This window comes from Monodelphis domestica, chromosome 3, assembly GCF_027887165.1.
Source record: "Monodelphis domestica isolate mMonDom1 chromosome 3, mMonDom1.pri, whole genome shotgun sequence".
In the NCBI taxonomy this organism is placed as follows: domain Eukaryota; kingdom Metazoa; phylum Chordata; class Mammalia; order Didelphimorphia; family Didelphidae; genus Monodelphis; species Monodelphis domestica.
The window spans coordinates 14,342,806-14,360,317 of record NC_077229.1 but is presented as its reverse complement, the minus strand read 5'-3'; the positions used below and the strand labels follow the sequence as shown (position 1 = coordinate 14,360,317).

The window sequence follows — 17,512 nt, the reverse complement described above, 5'->3', positions numbered from 1 at the left end:
AAGGGGACCTCTCACCCCCATGGGTCTTACTCATAATGGTAGCAATCAGCACTCTCAGCCTGTTTTCTAAGCATCTTCCCTTTTGGCATTTAAGGCACCCCCCAAGCCTGGCTTTAACCCACCTGTCCAGGCTAATCACCCCTTAGCGACATGCCAGCACCTGCTGGCCTCCTTAGAAACTACTCCTTATGTCTCTGTGCCTTTGCCCAGCCTGTGCCCCCTACCTGGAATGCCCTTTCTCTTCACCTCCACCTGGCATATAGAAACTTGCCACCTGCCGCATGGATGGCTTGGGCTAACTCCTGAGCCTCTGTTTCCCCATCTGTAAAATGAGGAACTAGTTGCTCTCCGCAGCTTCTTCCAGCGCCAAGTCCTGCAAGGTGCCAGGAAGATGAGATGCACTTGAAGCAGCCTCAGCCCTTCAGGCCGGGGGGCCCTTCTCATTGACCTCTGGACTCATGGTCACGCCCCCCCAGAGTGGACACAATCCAGTGGAGAGGCCTCCTGGCAGGGGGACCCTGGGCAAGGGAGCCCCTTTGCTCCTCGTGGCCCAGGCCCCTGGAAGCAGGAGGCGGCTACCTGGCTGGTAGAGGGACTGTTAGAGGGGTGATGCCTGCCTCCACCCCCCGCAGTGTTATGTCCTCCTGGCTTGAGGTCATCCTGTGAGCCGCCTTTTCCTGTTTCTCTGCCCTTGCCTGCCAGCTCACCAGACGTCTGCCGCCCATCAAGGAAGCCAAGCCGAGGCTTCAGAAGCTCTTCCGCGACTTCTGGCTCTACTCTGTGCTCATGGGATTTGCTGTGGAAGGCTCAGGTAGGGTGATGCCCCTCTGGCTTTGGCCCGAGGCCATCTTGAATCTGGCGTGTTTTCTCTCACTCCCCATAGACATGGGTTCTGGGCAGAGGCCAGATGTTCCGGGAGTCTTCTTAGAAGACCGAAAGCCCTTCCCCACTAGGGAAGTGCATCCTGGGTGCGAAGAGGCACAAAGAGGAAGGAGCCTGGGACTCCTGCCCCCCTTGGCCTGGCTCCAGAGGGTGGTCCTGCCCTTCACAAATGGGATGGGCCTTTAATCCTTGGAGGAGGCCCAGGCCAGCAGTAAATTCCTCTGTGGCAGACCCCAGGCCACCCCCAGGACTCTCTGGTCCCTGGCCCCACACTCCAGAAGCTTGAATGGGCCCTGTGGTGCTGTGGGTGCCCCTGCTAGGATGAGGGCATGACCTAAGCCCAGAACTCCCCATTTCCTGGACACTGAGCTGGAATCATGTTTCCTTAGATGTCCTCCCTCCATCATGCCAAGAAACCCGGGATCGGAGAGAAGGTAGAAGGAAGGGTTGGCCTCCAAAGCAGGGCCAGAACCCTGGGGCAGTGCTGAGAGCTGCAGGGATCAGGGACCCAGTGGCTTTGGAAGGAGGAAAGTCCAGGGAAGGAAGGAAGGAAGGAAGGAAGGGCAGGAATTGGGGAGTTTTTGACTGCACGGCTTGTGCTCAAGCATCAGCTTACTGTTGAGCCTTGGATGCCCATGTCGAGCTTCCCACAACTGCAGGGTGCAATGGACCCAGGCCCTGCCATGACCAAGCAGGCAGCTTTGGGGGTTGCTTTTCCTGCTGAATGCTGCTCCCCCTGACCAGGCTTCTCTGCGGTGACTCTCGCCTATGCCTAGCCTTTGCAGACTTTCCTGCTGGTGTAGCCCTCAGGGGACTCGACTGTGGCCCTGGAGGAGGTGGGAAGGCTGCTCCGGTAAGGAGGCAGGAGCTCCCACGCTGTGTCCGGACAGATGGACCGTGGATGGCCCAAGGACTGGGCCCTGGGGCGAGTGAGGGGCCAGTTCAGACACAGTGCATGGGCACTTTTGGCTCCTGGCCAGATGCCCTAGTTTCCCTTCTTATGCTTTTACAAAGCCTTATCTTCTGTCTTAGAATGGATACTATCGGTGCCACGGCAGATGAGTGGTCAGGAGGATGCAGTGGGGGCACCATAGCCAGGAGGCATCCGAGACCGTGTCTAAACCCAGGCCCTCCTGCCTCTAGGGCTGGCACTCTGTCTCCTCAGACACTCACCTGCCCCCTTCTTGTACTTGCAGGACTCTGGCCGGAGGAGTGGTACGAGGGGGTCTGTGAGATAGCCACCAAGTCGCCCCTGCTCACGTTCCCCAGCAAAGAGCCGCTGCGGTCTGTCCTCCAGTACAACTCGGCCATGAAGAACGACACCGTCACGCCGGTGAGGACCAGCCCCTCGTGTGACCTTGGCCGGGTCCCCACCCTCTCTGACCGTCAGCTTTCTTCCCCGTGAGATGTGAGGCAGAAGGGGTGCTGATGGGCAGCGTCCCTACTTCCTCTCTCTGAGGGACAGTGGAAGAGGGATTGCCTGACATCTCCCAGCGTCAGAGCTGGTGCCGAGTTCTGACCCGCCAGCTCCATCTGTGGCCAGGCCTCTCTGGCCAACAGCCTCAGTTTCCTCACCCATTCAATGGGGCAGTAGTCCCGAGCGTGGTATGGTGGGCAACGTGGCCCGATCTCAGGCCCTGCCTCTGATGCCCACCAGCTGTGGGACTCTGGTGGTGACGAGCTGGGAGGTAAAAGACTCACTTTTGTGTCCTCAGGCCGAGCTGAACGAGCTTCGCAGCACAATCAGCAATCTGCTGGACCCGGCCCCCGAAGTGTCCGCGCTCATCAACAAGCTGGACTTCGCCATGTCCACCTACCTGCTCTCCGTCTACCGCCTGGAGTACATGAGGTGCGTTTGTCCCAGGGCCTCCCAGGGGCAGTATGGCGACCCGGCTCTGACCTGCCCCTGTTCCCCCCAGTTCTTGTCTGTCTGGTGAAAGCAGGGACCCCAGGAAATGTGCCAGCTCGCAGAGCTTTGGGCGCCGATTGCTGAGGGAGCCTGTGGCCTCAGGGCCTCCCTCGGTGCTCCTGAAGCCACACCTTGTGCCTGGCTCGGGGGCTCTGCTCTGTGCAGCGCGGCACACATGGAGCCGAGAAGCCCGGCCCGCCCTGCCGGCCCTCAGCAAGCTCGTGTTCTAATATGAGGCTAACAGGGACCAGCAGAGGAGGCATCCCAGCCACAGGCTCCAGGACGGTCCAAGGATGGGGGCGGTGGCAATGGCCAGCAAAAGAAAGCACATGGATGGGTTCAGAGGCAAGATGGCTGATGGGAAGAATGATGGCCCACAGGGGAGTCAGCCCCTAGTCTGAGGAGAGCGACACATCACTTGTGCATGTGCAGGACTATTTGGGTGTCCTAATCTCAGAAAAAAATGGCAGGTGCCAAAGCGAAAAGTTACAGGCCTTTGGGAGGTCCCTCCACAGTAGGGGCAAATGTCCCCTTTATGGCATCACCAAGATGGTCCACCATGACTGAGCCAGGATCTTCTCTCCAGCAGCCTTAGAAGGAGGCATCCTGTGGGGAAGGAGAACTCCTAGGGCCACCTGTTCTCCTCATGCCCAGCGCCCTCAGTCAGGAGCCATCTCCCTGGAGTGAGCCCCCAGTGGGCTGCCATTGCTCCGAGTCCAAGGTTCTCTCAGCTGGAAGGACCTTAGGCTTCCCCTGCCCCAGGCCAGACTGCCCGGACTCTCTTTACCTTCCGTCTTAGAATCCATATGGTGTATTAGTGCTAAGAGCTGGGCAGTGGGGGTGAAGTGCCCAGGGTCACACAGCGAGGAAGGGTCTGAGGCCAGATTGGAACCCAGGACCTCCCATCTCTGGGCTGGCTCTCTATCCATGGAGCCGCCTGCACCCCTCCCCCCAAAAAACATTCTTTCCATCCCACCTAGCCTCCCTGAAAGACTTCCAGGGAGGAAGAGTCAGTCCCTTTATTGGCCCTCTGGACTTTGGCCCGTTTTCCTCAAATGTAACTCTTCTTCACTTCCCTCGATGCTCTCAGTCCCCCTGGCAGGACGCAGACTCACTGCACGGCATGGGGTGCTTTCTTGGCTTGATTCGGCCCCAAGTGTTAAATTGCTGTCAGCTGACATCTTAGACAACAGACCCATGCCAGCCCCCCAGCCTCTCCCTCTTGGCTTCCCAGCTGGAGACTGCATCCCCCAGGGGTGTCTCTCCCAGTGAGATTGGTCATTGCAGGGAGAAAGCAAAGCTCCTTGTGTGGAGAGAGCCCCTCGAAATGTTTATCGCCAGGAACCTGTTCCACGGCGCCCCAGACTTGGTTGTGTCCAAGTAGCCAGCTGTGGTACCCTGGGTCACACACAACGTCCAGACAGCTACAGCCCAGACGTTCAGGAAATGGCTTCAGCCCTGTCAGCCAAGGAGACCCTACATGGGGCTGGCCTTGGCCCTGGATACCCTGTGGCCGGGCCCCTGAGCCCCTTGGGAGCCAGGCACCCTGTGGCTAAGCCCCTCTGGAGCCTGGCACCCTCCAGCTGGGTCCCTGAGCCCCTTGGGAGCCAGGGGCCCTATGGCTAAGCCCCTCTGGAGCCTGGCACCCTCCAGCTGGGTCCCTGAGCCCCTTGGGAGCCAGGGGCCCTATGGCTAAGCCCCTCTGGAGCCTGGCACCCTCCAGCTGAGTCCCTGAGCCCCTTGGGAGCCAGGCGCCCTGTGGCCAGACCCCTCTGATGCTGGGCGCCCTACAGCCAGCGCCCTGCCCTCTGAGCCTCACTGGCTGCCTCTGCTCTGCTGATTCCTTGGGGAAGGTCCAGCTCCTAGAGGGCCTCTGAGGTGTCAGAGCTGCTGCTGTGTTCACGGCCGTGGCTGCCCTCTCTCCCACAGGGTCCTGCGCTCCACAGAACCAGACCGCTTTCAAGTGATGTTCTACTACTTTGAGGACAAGGCCATTCAGAAAGACAAATCTGGTAAGCTTGTGAGCGGCCCCATTCTTAGGCCCTGCGTCCCCGGGCCGTGCTCCTGGCCGTTGGGCTCAGCAGGGCTTGTCATCCATCTGCCTTGGGGAGCCAGGGTGCAGCCAGCCTCCCGCTCTCTGGGGCCAGGGTCCCAATGCCCCCTGGCTGGCTCCCAGAGTGACTACATGTGGCCACGTGTAAAGGGCAGCGTACCCTGGGCTCTGATGCCAGCCGCGCTCCCAACATGCTTGGATCTCTGCAGAATGCTCACCAAGGTGCCTTCCTGCTCGGTCTAGAGGCTTTGAGGCTTGCTTTTTTTTATCAGACTTGGGTCCAGAACCAGAACCAGAACAGATGAGCAGGCCCAGCTCCAAGCTCATGACAGACCCTGCCCCAGGGAGGCAGCCACTTGTACTGAAGCACACCCACAGACAGATGGGCCTAGAGAAGGCCTTGGGAGCGGAGGGCCAAGTGCCCTGCCCCACAGAGCCGGGCACCCCCAGCCCACAGGTGTCCGAAACAGGAACTTGTTGAGGGCAGCTGGGCGGCTCAGTGGATTGAGAGCCAGGCCTAGTGACGGGAGGTCCTGGGTTCCAATCTGGCCTCAGACACTTCCCAGCTGGGTGACCCTGGGCAAGTCCCTTAAGCCCCATTGCCTGCCCTTATGGCTCTTCTGCCTTGGGACCAACCCAGGATTGATTCCAAGATGGGAAATGAGGGCTAAAACAGAAGGAACAGGAATCGGGGCTTCCTGGCACTTGTCTTTGGCCCCGTCCCCCGTCTCTGGGTAGTATTACGTGTCTTCCCTGGAGAAGGGATTCTGCAGGAATTGGGGGGTTTGGGTTTTAACAATGTCTGTCACAAGCATTTAGACAAGTGCTTGGATGGAAATGCCGACAGTTCTCTTCAGCCCAAACTTCAGCCTCATGTGCAGATGGCAGACCCATAGACATCCAATGGCAGAGGCCCATGGAGATGGCGCCCAGAGGGGGCTCAGGCTGGGGGGTCTTCACTGGGAGTAGCGCCCGGCACCGTGATTGGCAGCCCAAGGGAAGAGGGTGCTCCGAGGAATGTTGGAGCCCTCGAAGCATCGGGGAAGTCTGGGAGAGCCGAAAGCGCCAAGTGGGAACAGCCTCCCTTCTGCCCAGTGAGTGGCCTTCTAGGCTGCCCTCGCCGAGTCTCACACCATCACTGTGAGGCCTGTGCCAGGGTGTGAGGTGACACCCCCCCCCCCCCAAGGCCTTAGTGTCCCTCCCTGGGACACGAGGGAGCCATTCCTTCCACTAGCATCTGCCAGGTGCCTCCTCTGGGCCAGGGGCTGTCACGGGTTCTAGGGGGAGCAGCTCAGAGCTTTCCTTGGCCCCTCTGTAGGGTGATGTTGTAGCAAGAGAGGGAGGGGGTGGGAATGGAGCTCCTAGTCATTGGTGGGCATGCCCCAGCTCTGTGTGGATTCCCCACAGGCCTCCCTTGGCGTGGTGTGTCTGCTTTACCCCTGCTCATTCCCTTCTGCCTGGGATACCCCTGCCCGCTTTGTCTCCAGGGGCAGGAGAGGCCCTTCTCTGTGATTGCCGGGCATTGCCTGTCCCTCTCACGTGTGAGGCCTGCTGTGGGGTGCCCATCTGGGCCCAGAGCCCTTGGAGACCGACTCCTCTGGCACATGTCCGACTGTGCCAGATCCTCCTCAAGAGCCCCGGCCTGGAGGCAAGAAACTGACTGGGCAAGTCCCCGCATTGCTGTCTGCTTCAGTGTCCTCATCCGTCAGAGGGGCAGCGATGGCCCTCTGTCCTGGGGCCTTCAGGAGACCCAGTCAGGATGGCTCTGCTCGGGGCAGGCGCCCAGCCAGTGACCTGGGAGGGCTTCCTCTTATCCTCATTGTTCTGATCTCGATGAAGGTCGCCATCCTTCAAGGGCTTCTCTTCCCTCGTTCTTGGCCATAGTCAAGCCCAGAACACCCTTCTCCCTCACTGATTGCCTGCATTTGAGAGAAGAAATGATGCAGGAGGCCAGCCGGTGGAAGCCCGGCCCGGCTCTCCTGGCCCTCTGTCCGTGCCTCCCAGGGCCACGGTCCCTTCCCTTTCTACATCTGCTGATCTCCACCCAAGCTTCTGCCCTTCCTTACTTGAAGGAGGGAATAACTAGTGTTTAGGAAGCACTTTCTGAGGTCTCACAACTGGAGAGACAGAAGGCCCTGCTCTTGGGGGGCTCACCCTCGGAGGGACCAGCAGAAGGATCCGGGGGGACCACCACCCCTTCTTTAACTTCATTGCCATTGGCTAAAGCCACACGTTGACCCTGGGCAAGTCACTTAGCCCCGTTGCCAGCCCTTGCTGCTCCTGTGTCTTAGAACTGACACTGAGTTGGAAAAGATTTTAAAAATGTGCTTCCGACACGGAGCCATCGGATGACCCCCGAGACTTGGGCGGTGAGAACTCTTCTGGATCTGCAGCCACTGTGGGGCTTGGCTCAGGAGACTGAGGCCCAGAGACAGGGAGTAGTTTGTCTGATGATACCCAGCAAAAGAGCCTCAGCTCCGGAACCCAGGCCAGCTCAGGCCTTCAGGTTCCTGCTTTTGAGGCACAAGCTGGACCCACTCCTGCCATCTGCTGCCAGCCCAACGTGAGGTTTCGAGCTGGAGCCTCGCCTCCAGGAAGCAATCACGAAAGCGTCTGTCAGGAGATGTGCCAGAAAGGGCCCATTCAGCCAGCTGCCCCCTGGGCTTTGATCTTCCCCAAAAGGGGTGAAGAGGTTAATGTGATGCCTGTGGCCCCCCATGCCAGGCCCCAGGAGTCTGAGGGGCCTGCAGCTGCTGGGCCTTCCTGCTGGGGGCTGAGGGATCAAAGTGGCTGCTCGTCAGGGGGCTGTTCTATGGTTCTTTCCCAGGGTTTGTCTCCTCAGCCTGCTGCAGATACACACTCTCGGGTTTTCTAGCTTCTGTCTATTTGTGTCCTTTCTCTTTCTTCCCCTCTCTCTCTGTCTCTTTGTCTCTCTCCTCTCCCTCTCTCTCTTTTCCTTCTTCCTCGCTTTTCTCTCTCTTCTTTCTCTTTCTCTTCTCTCCCTCTTTCTTTCTCTCTTCTCTCTCCACTCTCTTCTCCTTCCTCTTTTCTCTTCTCTCTCTTTCCTTCTCTCTCTGCCTTTGTCTGTCTCTCTCCCTCTTTTTCTCCCCCCCCTCCATCTCCCCCACAGTTGCTTTCCTCTGAACTTAACCACCTCACAAGAATTCTTTTCAATATTTTCCCTGATCATTTTTTTGCTTTGAAAGAAGGCCCCAACGAAATCCCAGTATGGCGCACAAAGTGCCTTCTTGCCAGGCTCCGTCTCTGCTCTCCTGAAGGCTGAGACCCATTTGGATCCTCTGTTTCTTGGACGAAGCTCGCTGCTTGGTGCTTCCCCAGCATGAGCCCCAGGGCAACAAAAGCAGGTCCTTGGGGAGCTGACATTGGAGTGGGAGCAGACGGCTGTGTGTGCAAGGAGCCTCTGTGTGCCCGCGTGCGCTCGGGGAGAAGGTACCCCTGCACAGAGTGAAGCAGCCAGATCGGGGGGCGGGATGGAGCGAGGTGAGAACATGCCAGGAGGCAAGCGAGCGGTGTGGCAGGATGGCTCGTGGTATGTTCATACCAGCATGCTCAGTGGTCAGTGTGGCAGCTGTTTTGCTCTCTGCTTCTGTGAACATTGACTCCAGCCACCGTGAAGTAGCCAGCTATCAAATGAGCCCCCAGAAATCACCAGCACTTCTATAGATTACCAACAAAGGCCCAGCAGCAAGTGGTAGAAAGAAAAATCCCACTTAACAGGAGTGCAAATGGGCAGCAAGGTGGTTCAGGCCTGGAGTCAGGAGGTCCTGGGTTCCAGGGTGGCCTCTGACCCTTCCTAGCTGTGTGACCCTGGTCAAGTCACTGAACCTGCATTGCCTGGTGCTTACCGTCCTATCTTAGCATTGATACTAGGACAGAAAGTGAGGCTTTTACAAATAAAAGAAATGCAGACAATAAAGATTTCCTGGGAGTCTGCCTGCTGAGACTGAGACCCAGGGACCAGCGCTACAAGGAGCAGATCTCCCAGAAACCCTGGAGAGCGGCAGAAGGCCCTTCTGGGGGAGAATGGGCTCTTTAAGAAATGGAGAGAGGCCATCATCCGTGGGAAGCAAAGAGATCCTGCCCCGAGCCAGGGACCTGAGGCTCGACTTGTCTCCCAGGCTGGGATGGAGTGAACCCACAGGCACTGTTGGACAAGAGATGTCTGGGAAGGGTCAGCGGAGGAGAAGCGGGCTGCTGTGGGAGCTCCTTAACTCCTGGCCTTACGGAGAGGAGGAAAGAGGTGCAGAAGCTGGTCCCAACACTCCTTCGATCTGGGGAGAGCCCTGGGCCCGGAGCCAGGGAGAGCCGGATTCAAATCCAGCCTTGGACGCTTCCGCACTGGGTGACCAAGTATGGAGAGGCACAGAACCTAACTTTGGAGACCGAGACTCCCCCCAAATGGCAGATTGGAATCTCGTGTTCTTGGGCAGAGCCCCGAGCCTGCAGTGTGGCCCCAGACCCTGGGCGAGTCACTTCTTCCCCATCGCTCAGCCCTTGCCGCTCTCTGCCCTAGAAGCGATAGTCCAGGCACCTTTTGGGCAGGAGCCCTTCACTCCCCGGCTTTGTGAACTCCCTTTCTGAACGTCTTGACCTCCGTGTTCAGGGTAGATCGTCTCCCTTTGGATCTTGTGTGAGTTACATCTTTAAACACTCATCTGAGAAGCACCCACAGAGTGGCCTCTGAGCGGGCCCGTCCTGTCCGTCCGCGTCGCCAAGTCACCCGCTGATGAGGAAGCCAGAAGATCCCCGTTTGATGGCGAGGAGCCGCCAGAACAGCGAGTGGTCTCCAGTGTTCTTCCTCCGCCTTGGAGCCCGAGCTGTGCGGACGCTCTGCCCGGAACCTCCTGAGGCCCGTCTGGGCACGCACCGTGCTGGGTTTGCAGTGCCTCAGGAAGGTCCTGCCGGAAGGCAACAGCTTCCTTCACCAGGCCCCTGCTCTCTTCCGTTCTGTCCTTCCTTCTGCCCCGTCAGCCTCGCCTCGCTGCTCTCTTCTTCCTTACCTCCTCGGCCGCCTCGGCACACACCAGTTGTGCCCCCCCACCCCCAGATCCACCCGTCTCTGGCTGCCAAGGCCTTCTCCCCCGGCAGGCTTGTCCCCTGTGCCCTGTGGCCCCCTAAAGTGCCAGGAGCTCCGGTGGCCGCCTGGCACCCCTGAGAGCACATCCAGAGGCCTTCGCTGCCCACCCTGCCCCTCTCTGCTGCCTGCTCCATCAGGCTCTTGCTGTCTCTCCCTGGCCGGGCCCGGGCTGCCCTTTCTCCCCTTCTCAGCTTCCCGAGACTCCCAGCTCATAGCCCCCTCCTCCACCTATTTGCCATTGACTGTCTCAGCAGCCTGGAGGGAGGCGCCATTATCTCCATTTTACAGATGAGGAAACAAGGGGGGAGGCCTGTCTCCCCGGGCTCTGCGCCCTCGGTGCTTCTTGGCACCTCGTGGGCTCTTCACAGATCCTCGGGGCCTGGCTGATCGGTCCTTAGGGAAAGCCTGGTGCCCTATGGCGGGGTCTTGGCCCTGACCTCAGGGGTGGATGGTGGGGCGAGCGACCCCTTACTCTGCCCCCTTCCCCTCTTCTCTCTGTAGTCCCCTGCTCCTTCTGCCAGCGTGGTCCCTCCACAGGTGCCACTGGGGACCCCCGGCCTGCCCCCCAGGTCCTCCTGGGCGGCTCTGGTGCCCGGTGCTTCGGAGCGGGTGCCCCTGCGCCTCCTCCTCCTCTCTCCCCGGGGCCTCCTGACTGTGCCAGAGGCAGGGAGGGGAAGGGGCTCCCTGCTGGAGCCGGGCCCATCGAGGGGCTGCTTCCCACTGATTGGGCTTGAAGGAGTCTCCCGGTCGTTTGCCCATTGTGCGAGGCCTGCCCTCGTGGGGCCCGGAGCCTGTGTCTGGATGTCCGAGCAGCGCGTCTGACCGCTCTGGCCCTGAGTAACTTCACAGACACGTTTAGGGGAGCTCGAGATCAGGCCCAGCCATGCCCTCTTTCTGTAGAAGTGGGGAGCGAGCCGGGCCTAGAGGCAGCCGACGTCCTGGGTTCCAGGCCAGCCTTGGACCCTTCGTAGCGGCGCGACCCTGGGCCAGTCACAGCCCCCCGCTGTCTTAGAATCTGTTCTCAGCATCCTTTCTTAGGCAGAAGGCACAGGCTTGTTTTGTTTAAGAATGAAGAAAGAAACAGTTTCAGGACAATCTGAGGCTTCTGATTCCGCTCAGGGGCATGGGGGGGGGGATGCTCCTTGAGCCCCCGTAGTGGTCTGCTTCCAGTCTGCCAGCCGCAGACCTCCAGCCCCCAATGGCCGCCCTCCTGGGGCCGAGCCCGTCACACCAACGCCGGCTCCGGGGCGAGAAGCTGCTCCGGCCAGCCGTGAGGCCGCCTCGTTCCCTGGGGAGCCGGTCAGCGGGGCACTCGCCAGCCGGCAGCCCAGTGGGGACGTTCATCGGCCCGTGCTCTCTCCCCAGGCATGATGCAGTGCGTGATCTCCGTGGCGGACAAAGTCTTTGACGCTTTCCTCAACATGATGGCCGAGAAGGTAAGTGTTGTTAAGGTCGTGTGACCGCCCGGCCCCCACTTCTGACCTTCATGGGCCTGCCTGTCCGGCTGCCTTGTCTTTGCGGCCTCCACGTTGTGAGCCTGACCTTCCGACAGCGCCTGGGCTCGTCGCCCCCATTCCTGAGGGAGGCCCCCCGCCTTCCCCGCCTCCCCTCTGCCTGCACCATCTTCCTCCCGGCCGTGGTCCCCACTCAGAAAGCCCCTGCGGGCAGCGTCCGGGGGGCCTCCAGAGGGCGCGGGGCGTAGAGAAGGGGCTCCCATTTTATAGACGGGGAAACCAAGGCCGGAGAGGCTGTGTGACGTGGCTCCGAGCCAGGCCCTGGGCCTTCTCTGGTGCTCGTCTCCCCTCCGACACGATCCTGCCATACGCCGGGGCCCCTCAGACCACGTCCTTCCTGACCCTCCAGGCCAAGACCAAGGAAAACGAGGCAGAGCTCGAGCGCCACGCCCAGTTCCTGCTGGTCAACTTCAACCACATTCACAAGAGGATCCGCCGGGTGGCCGACAAGTACCTGTCTGGACTGGTGGATAAGTACGTTCCCCGGTGCCCCCTTGGCACTGCCAGGGCGTTGTCTGGGTGTCCAGGAGAGCCCCGTGTGGCTGCTCCATTGTGGCCTTGGCCGGTGACAATAAGTCCTTTATCTCTGGGTCAGGGGAGGGAAGGGGGAGGAAGTGGAACCGAGAGTGTGAAAGGAGAGGGATTAACCCTGGCAGGCCTCCTGAAGGAAGAAGCGCCTCCCACCGAAAAACCAAAGCACACCTGGGGCTCCTGGGTCCAAATCCAGACATCCTTATTGTGAGGGAGATAGAGGGGCAGGAGGTACGGGCCTGTCCTTGAAGACCCCCGGGGGCTGCTCCCCCAGACGGCTGTGTGTGGCTTCGGGCTCTGGGCATGATGCCCAATGCCATCACACTGGGAGGCACGAGGGCCAGTCCTTGTTTGGAGATAACAGTGAGCCCGGCCCTGCGGCTCCCCTTCAGGTGTTGCTGTTGGCGTTATTGTTACTGTTTGCCAGTGCAGGACTCACACCCAGGATCCTCTCTGCCAGGCTGCCCCTCGCCCCTCCTGCCATCTTGGGCCGGTGAGACTGGCTGAAGGCAGCTGGCAGAGCTGGATGGGGGGCCCAGCCTCCAGGCAGGCTAATATTGAGCAGGAGCGGGGCCCTCTTTTGGGTGTCATTTGGAGCTGCCTGTGCCCATCTGTGCCCGGGGGCTCCTGATGCCCACCATGGCACTCCCAAGAGCCCGAGGAGGGAGGGCCAGGGGGAGGCCACTTGTCTCAGGTACACGTCTGGATGGTCCCCGCAGGTTTCCCCACTTGCTGTGGAGTGGCACTGTCCTGAAGACCATGCTGGACATCCTGCAGACTCTGTCTCTGTCTCTGGGCGCTGTGAGTGTGGGCCCTGGGGCTGGGGGCCCCAGGCAGAGGGCATCAGAGCCAGATGCAGCCTTAGAACAGAGACAACAGGAGAGAGAAGGGGTTGGCAGAGGACATCCGGCCAGCGGTTTGGGATCCTTAGATCCTTAGGGTGGGTGAGGGGAGTGATGGCTGGACAGGCCTCGGCAGATTAGAGCTGAGAGCTCCAAGATGACCAAGCCCAGGGGCCAGCTGGGCAGCTCAGAGGGTGGAGAGCCAGGCCTGGGGATGGGAGGTCCTGGGTTCCAATCCAGGTGTGTCACCCTGGTCTGGTCACCTAGCCCCCACTGCCTGGCCCTGACTGTTCTTGTGTCTTGAACTCGATACTCAGTATTGATTCTAAGACAGAAGATCAGGGGTTAAAGACACAAAGATGACCAAGTCCAGTGCCTGCCCCGAGCCCTGTACACCGGCCTCCCAGGTCTCAAAAGTGGAGGTGCCTGGGCCCCGGCTGACATCTTCCCCCTGCAGGACATCCACAAGGACCAGCCTTACTATGAGATCCCAGACACCCCATATCGGATCACGGTTCCGGACACCAGCGAAGCCCGGGAGGTGAGTGGCCGGCCTCGGCCACTCTGGCTCGGGGGTTCACCTTTGCCTCTCCTTTGGCGCTCTGTTCTGGGGTGGGGGACAGGTTCAAGCCTGGGGCAGGGGGCCTTTTCATCCCAGCCTTTAGTCACTGGACATTGTTTCTGGCCCATTCATGGAGGTAGAGAGGGGAGCCTTGGTGTCTCCATCTGGGAAATGGGGCCCTGAAATAGAGCTTGTGGAGTTTGGGGTCCAGGCTCAGTGGAGATACCAAGCTCCCCGCAGCGCCTAGTGGGGCTGAGATAGCCAAGTCGACTCCTCACGCCCAAACCTTCTTCTAGAACATCGTGAAGGACTTTGCCGCCCGCTGCGGGATGATCCTCCAGGAGGCCATGAAGTGGGCCCCGTCAGTCACCAAGTCCCACCTGCAGGTGAGGGGGGTGGGGTGTTGAGGCAGGGGAGACCCCCCCCATTATAGACCCTCATTCAGGGAAGCCCCAGAGCAGAAGAGAGCAGCAGACATCTAGTTGAGCAAATGGGGAAAGAGCATGAATTCTTCCTGATGAATTTTATTATTTTTTCTAGCTCTATAAAGTGTGCTTTTGTTAGCTCGGCCTACCCATGAACAAGTGCTCTGTCATCCATCTGTCTTTCTTTTTTTTCTTTAAACCCTCACCTTCCGTCTTAGAATCAATATTGATTATCAGCTCTAAGGCAGAAGAGTGCTGAGGAATAAGCAGCAGAGTTAAGTGACTTGTCCAGGGTCACACAGCCAGGAAATGTCTGAGGTCAGAGTGGAACCTATGATCTCTCAACTCCCAGCCTGGTCAGTGAGCCACCCAGCTGCCCCCTTTCCAATATTTTTTAATAGGAATGGTTGTAAAAGTTTTTTCTGCCTCTGTTGATATATAATCCTGTGATTTTTGTTATTCTTGGTATTGACGTGGTATGTTTATCGTTTTCCTGATACTGAACAATCCCTGCATTCCTGGTGTAAAACCACCCTGGTCTTGTACATCTTTGGATTAAATATATTCTTTCTCTAGACTTGGGTATCCGAGCTCTATTTGTAGGATGGAAGGAAATCAATTGGACTCCTCCTTTTCCTAGTATTTTCCACACTGTTCTTTCAGGGGCTTCACTTGTAAGGCCAGTCCTGGATGTCTATGGCCTCTTTCTTCCTGAGATTCAGCCATTTGTTTCCTCTAGTTCTTATTCTGTTTCTATTGGCATTTTACTTTTTGGGAAATATTCATCTATTTCATTTAGATTGTCAGTTTGATTGGAATGTAACGTATTTGTACAAAATCGTCGCTTTTATTTCTCCTTCATTAGTGATGCGTTCACCTTTTCATTTTTGAATACTGGTAATTAGGGTTTTTTTTTTTAAAAGCTCATCTATTTTTATGTTGGGGTTTTTTTTCCCCAAAGACATTAACAAACCAAAAAACAAAAACAGTGATAATAAAATGGAAAGGAATTTTTTTTTTGCTGTTTTTGTTTTTGCTTTTTAAGATTTCTATTTGAGGTTTTTTAAATCGTAGGTTTTCTGGAGTTTGGGGTTGCATTCACAATTCATCGATTAATTCTTTCTCATTTTTATTGATGACAAGCGTAAGAGCCATTCTCCTTTGTTGTTTTGCTAAGGACTAATTTTCCCCTGATTTTTTGTTCTTTTGTTCCTGGGAGTTTTCATTTTGAGGTTTCTTTCCGGAGATGACCAGAAGCTTCTATTTCTACTTCAGCCTCTACTTCTAAGAGGCCCGGGCAGTTTTCTTTAAAGATTTGTTGAAATATAGACTATGAGGACCTTTTATGGCATTCCTTTTTTGATTAAGGTTTTTCAGCTGCATCAGTGGGATATGTTTTTGCTAGGAGTCTCTTAGCTTGTTTTGTAATATTTCTCATCACAGTCTTTGTCTTCTAAAGTTGGCCCATTCTTATTTCAGGGAATTGGTTTCTTGAGTAAGGTTTTATCTTTTTTATTCAAAGCTTTTCATTCTTCTTCCAATCCTTCTTGCTATAGCTCTCATTTCTTTTCCCAATTTTTCCTCTAGTGCTCACATTTGCTTTTTTTTCCCTTTTAAACATTGTCACATTTGCTTTTTAAAAATCTTTCTTTGGTTAACTCTTGCTTCATTCCTTTGAGAAATTGGAGTTGAACTTGTGTCCAAGCTCGATTTTCCTTTGAGACATTGCTTGTAGGATTTTTTACGAGTCATCCTCTTCTTGTTATCACCATGACAGCTTTTGTGGTGGGATTCTTCCTGCATTTTCTCATTCTTTCAGCCCATTTTCTGACTTCAGACTATGTTGGAGAGAGCCGTTGCCCACTTCTGTAGGTAATGTCTGCCCTGAACTTAAATCCTCTTGGATATTTCTGCTGCTTTCTTGTATCAAGTATTCTGTTCTAGGAGCTCAGAAACCACTTGGGCGGGGCCTACTTGCTTTTTGTGTTGTGAATCTGATGCTTCCCTCCTGGTCTGAGTCTGCACAGCTGCTGGCTTGCCCCTGGTCAGAGTTCCAGGAGCTATTGCTGAACCCAGCTTCAGGAGAGACCTGCAGGCCCAGTGAGGGGCTGGATGTGGGACCCCAACCCCACCTGGCCACCCATCACCCTGGAGCAGAGGCTTGACTTGGCGCTGGGAAGGGAGAGATGGGAGCTGCCAGGCAGTCCCTGACCAGGCTTCCCGCCCTCCCTCTCATCATCTGGGCCTCCGCTTGCCCAGGCACATAACTAACCCTCTCAGTGGTGCGTGCAGGGCACACCGGACCTTCCCTCTGTGCTCTCCCGGGCTGGAAAAATGACTTCCTGGGATTGCTTTCTTGGTTTTCCTGACCAAGACTGGTCCAGCCTCTAGATCTTTGCAGCCAGGCAGAGCTCCATTGTCCATCCTCTTGCCCCGGGTCTTAGTCTCCTAGATAGATGAGGGAGATGGCCAGAGCCCCCTACCCAAGGAGCAACCGGATCAAGATTTGAACCTGGGGCCTCAGGCCTCATCCCTGCTACTACAGGTACCCTTTAATTTATGAAATGCCACTATTTTCTCTTTTTGACAAAACTTGATTTTCTTTGTTAGGAATATCTGAATAAGCACCAGAATTGGATGTCAGGTCTGTCCCAGCACACGGGCCTGGCCATGGCCACGGAGAGCATCCTTCACTTTGCTGGCTATAATCGGTGGAACACCACCCTGGGGGTGAGCTTCTACTGCCTATGGGCCAGGTCCTGGAGTCTGGGGAGGGGGGTGAGAGACCAGGAGGAGATGTGTTAATAATAGTGGGCACTGATTAAGCACCCGAGGTGTGCCAGGGGCACTTCTGCCCTCAAGGGGCTTCTTGGAGGAGGCGGGATGTGTGCTGGGCCTTAGTGGAAGCTGGGGGGGGGGGGGGTCAGTGGTCAGAGTGGCTGAGGGAGAGCATCCAGGCCTACAGGAGGGGGGGGGGGGCAGGGGAGGATGGGCTTCAAAGGCCGACCAGAGCATTTTGTGTTGAGAGCCCTGGAGTTTACAGAGGGTGAAGTGGTGAGAGCCAAACAATAGCCTGGAGGCGGGCAAGCCTTCCGAGGTCCTCAGGGGGGCCCACAGCAAAAGGTCCTGATTTAGAACCCTCTCGACAAAAACCCAAGGTTGGAGGTCACCAGACCACACCACCTCCCACCACGGCTCCAAGGCCTGTCAGAGAGAGGCTCTCCCCATTTTACAGATGAGGAGACTGAGGCATGCAGCAGGCTAGCGAGGAAGTACCTGTAGCAGGATCTGAACTGTCCTTCCTGCTTTCAGGCCCTGCACTCTAGTCACCATGTCAAAGGACCCGGGTATATTAGAGATCTGTAGTTTGTCTGCCGGCGGGGTTCCCCGTCCTGGGCTCCCCCGTCTTCCCCTGCTGCCCTGGGTGGGGGAGTCACATCCTCTGGGGGCTCCCCCCCCCTTGGTGCTCAAAGAGGATCTCACAAGCCTCTACAACAAGGAGAGAGAGCCAGGCCCGAGGCTGGTGGGCACAGGGCTCATCCAGGTCTCCGGGTGTTCCCCTCCTAAAGCTTCAACCTGAGCCTTGGGACAGAGGGCACATGGGCTGCACCTGGTGCTAGGCACCCTGGCAGCTGCTACTGTGGCTTGCTCACATTGGACTTTGGGGTCCCTTCTCTCTTGGAAAGGGGGTTCCTC

At 57.3% G+C, this 17,512-nt stretch overlaps 1 protein-coding gene across 2 annotated transcripts in view; it reads left to right on the top strand.

Moving 5' to 3' along the window:
• PI4KA (phosphatidylinositol 4-kinase alpha) overlaps positions 1–17,512 on the top strand; it is a 114,548-nt gene that overhangs the window by 69,357 nt on the left and 27,679 nt on the right. For both annotated transcript variants that reach the window (XM_056821355.1, XM_056821354.1), the window contains exons 20-29: positions 703–811; positions 2,079–2,215; positions 2,598–2,731; positions 4,721–4,803; positions 11,308–11,378; positions 11,806–11,930; positions 12,707–12,788; positions 13,287–13,370; positions 13,688–13,777; positions 16,427–16,546. In XM_056821355.1, the coding sequence (XP_056677333.1) occupies positions 703–811; positions 2,079–2,215; positions 2,598–2,731; positions 4,721–4,803; positions 11,308–11,378; positions 11,806–11,930; positions 12,707–12,788; positions 13,287–13,370; positions 13,688–13,777; positions 16,427–16,546 (1,035 nt within the window). The remainder of the gene's footprint in view (positions 1–702; positions 812–2,078; positions 2,216–2,597; positions 2,732–4,720; positions 4,804–11,307; positions 11,379–11,805; positions 11,931–12,706; positions 12,789–13,286; positions 13,371–13,687; positions 13,778–16,426; positions 16,547–17,512) is intronic.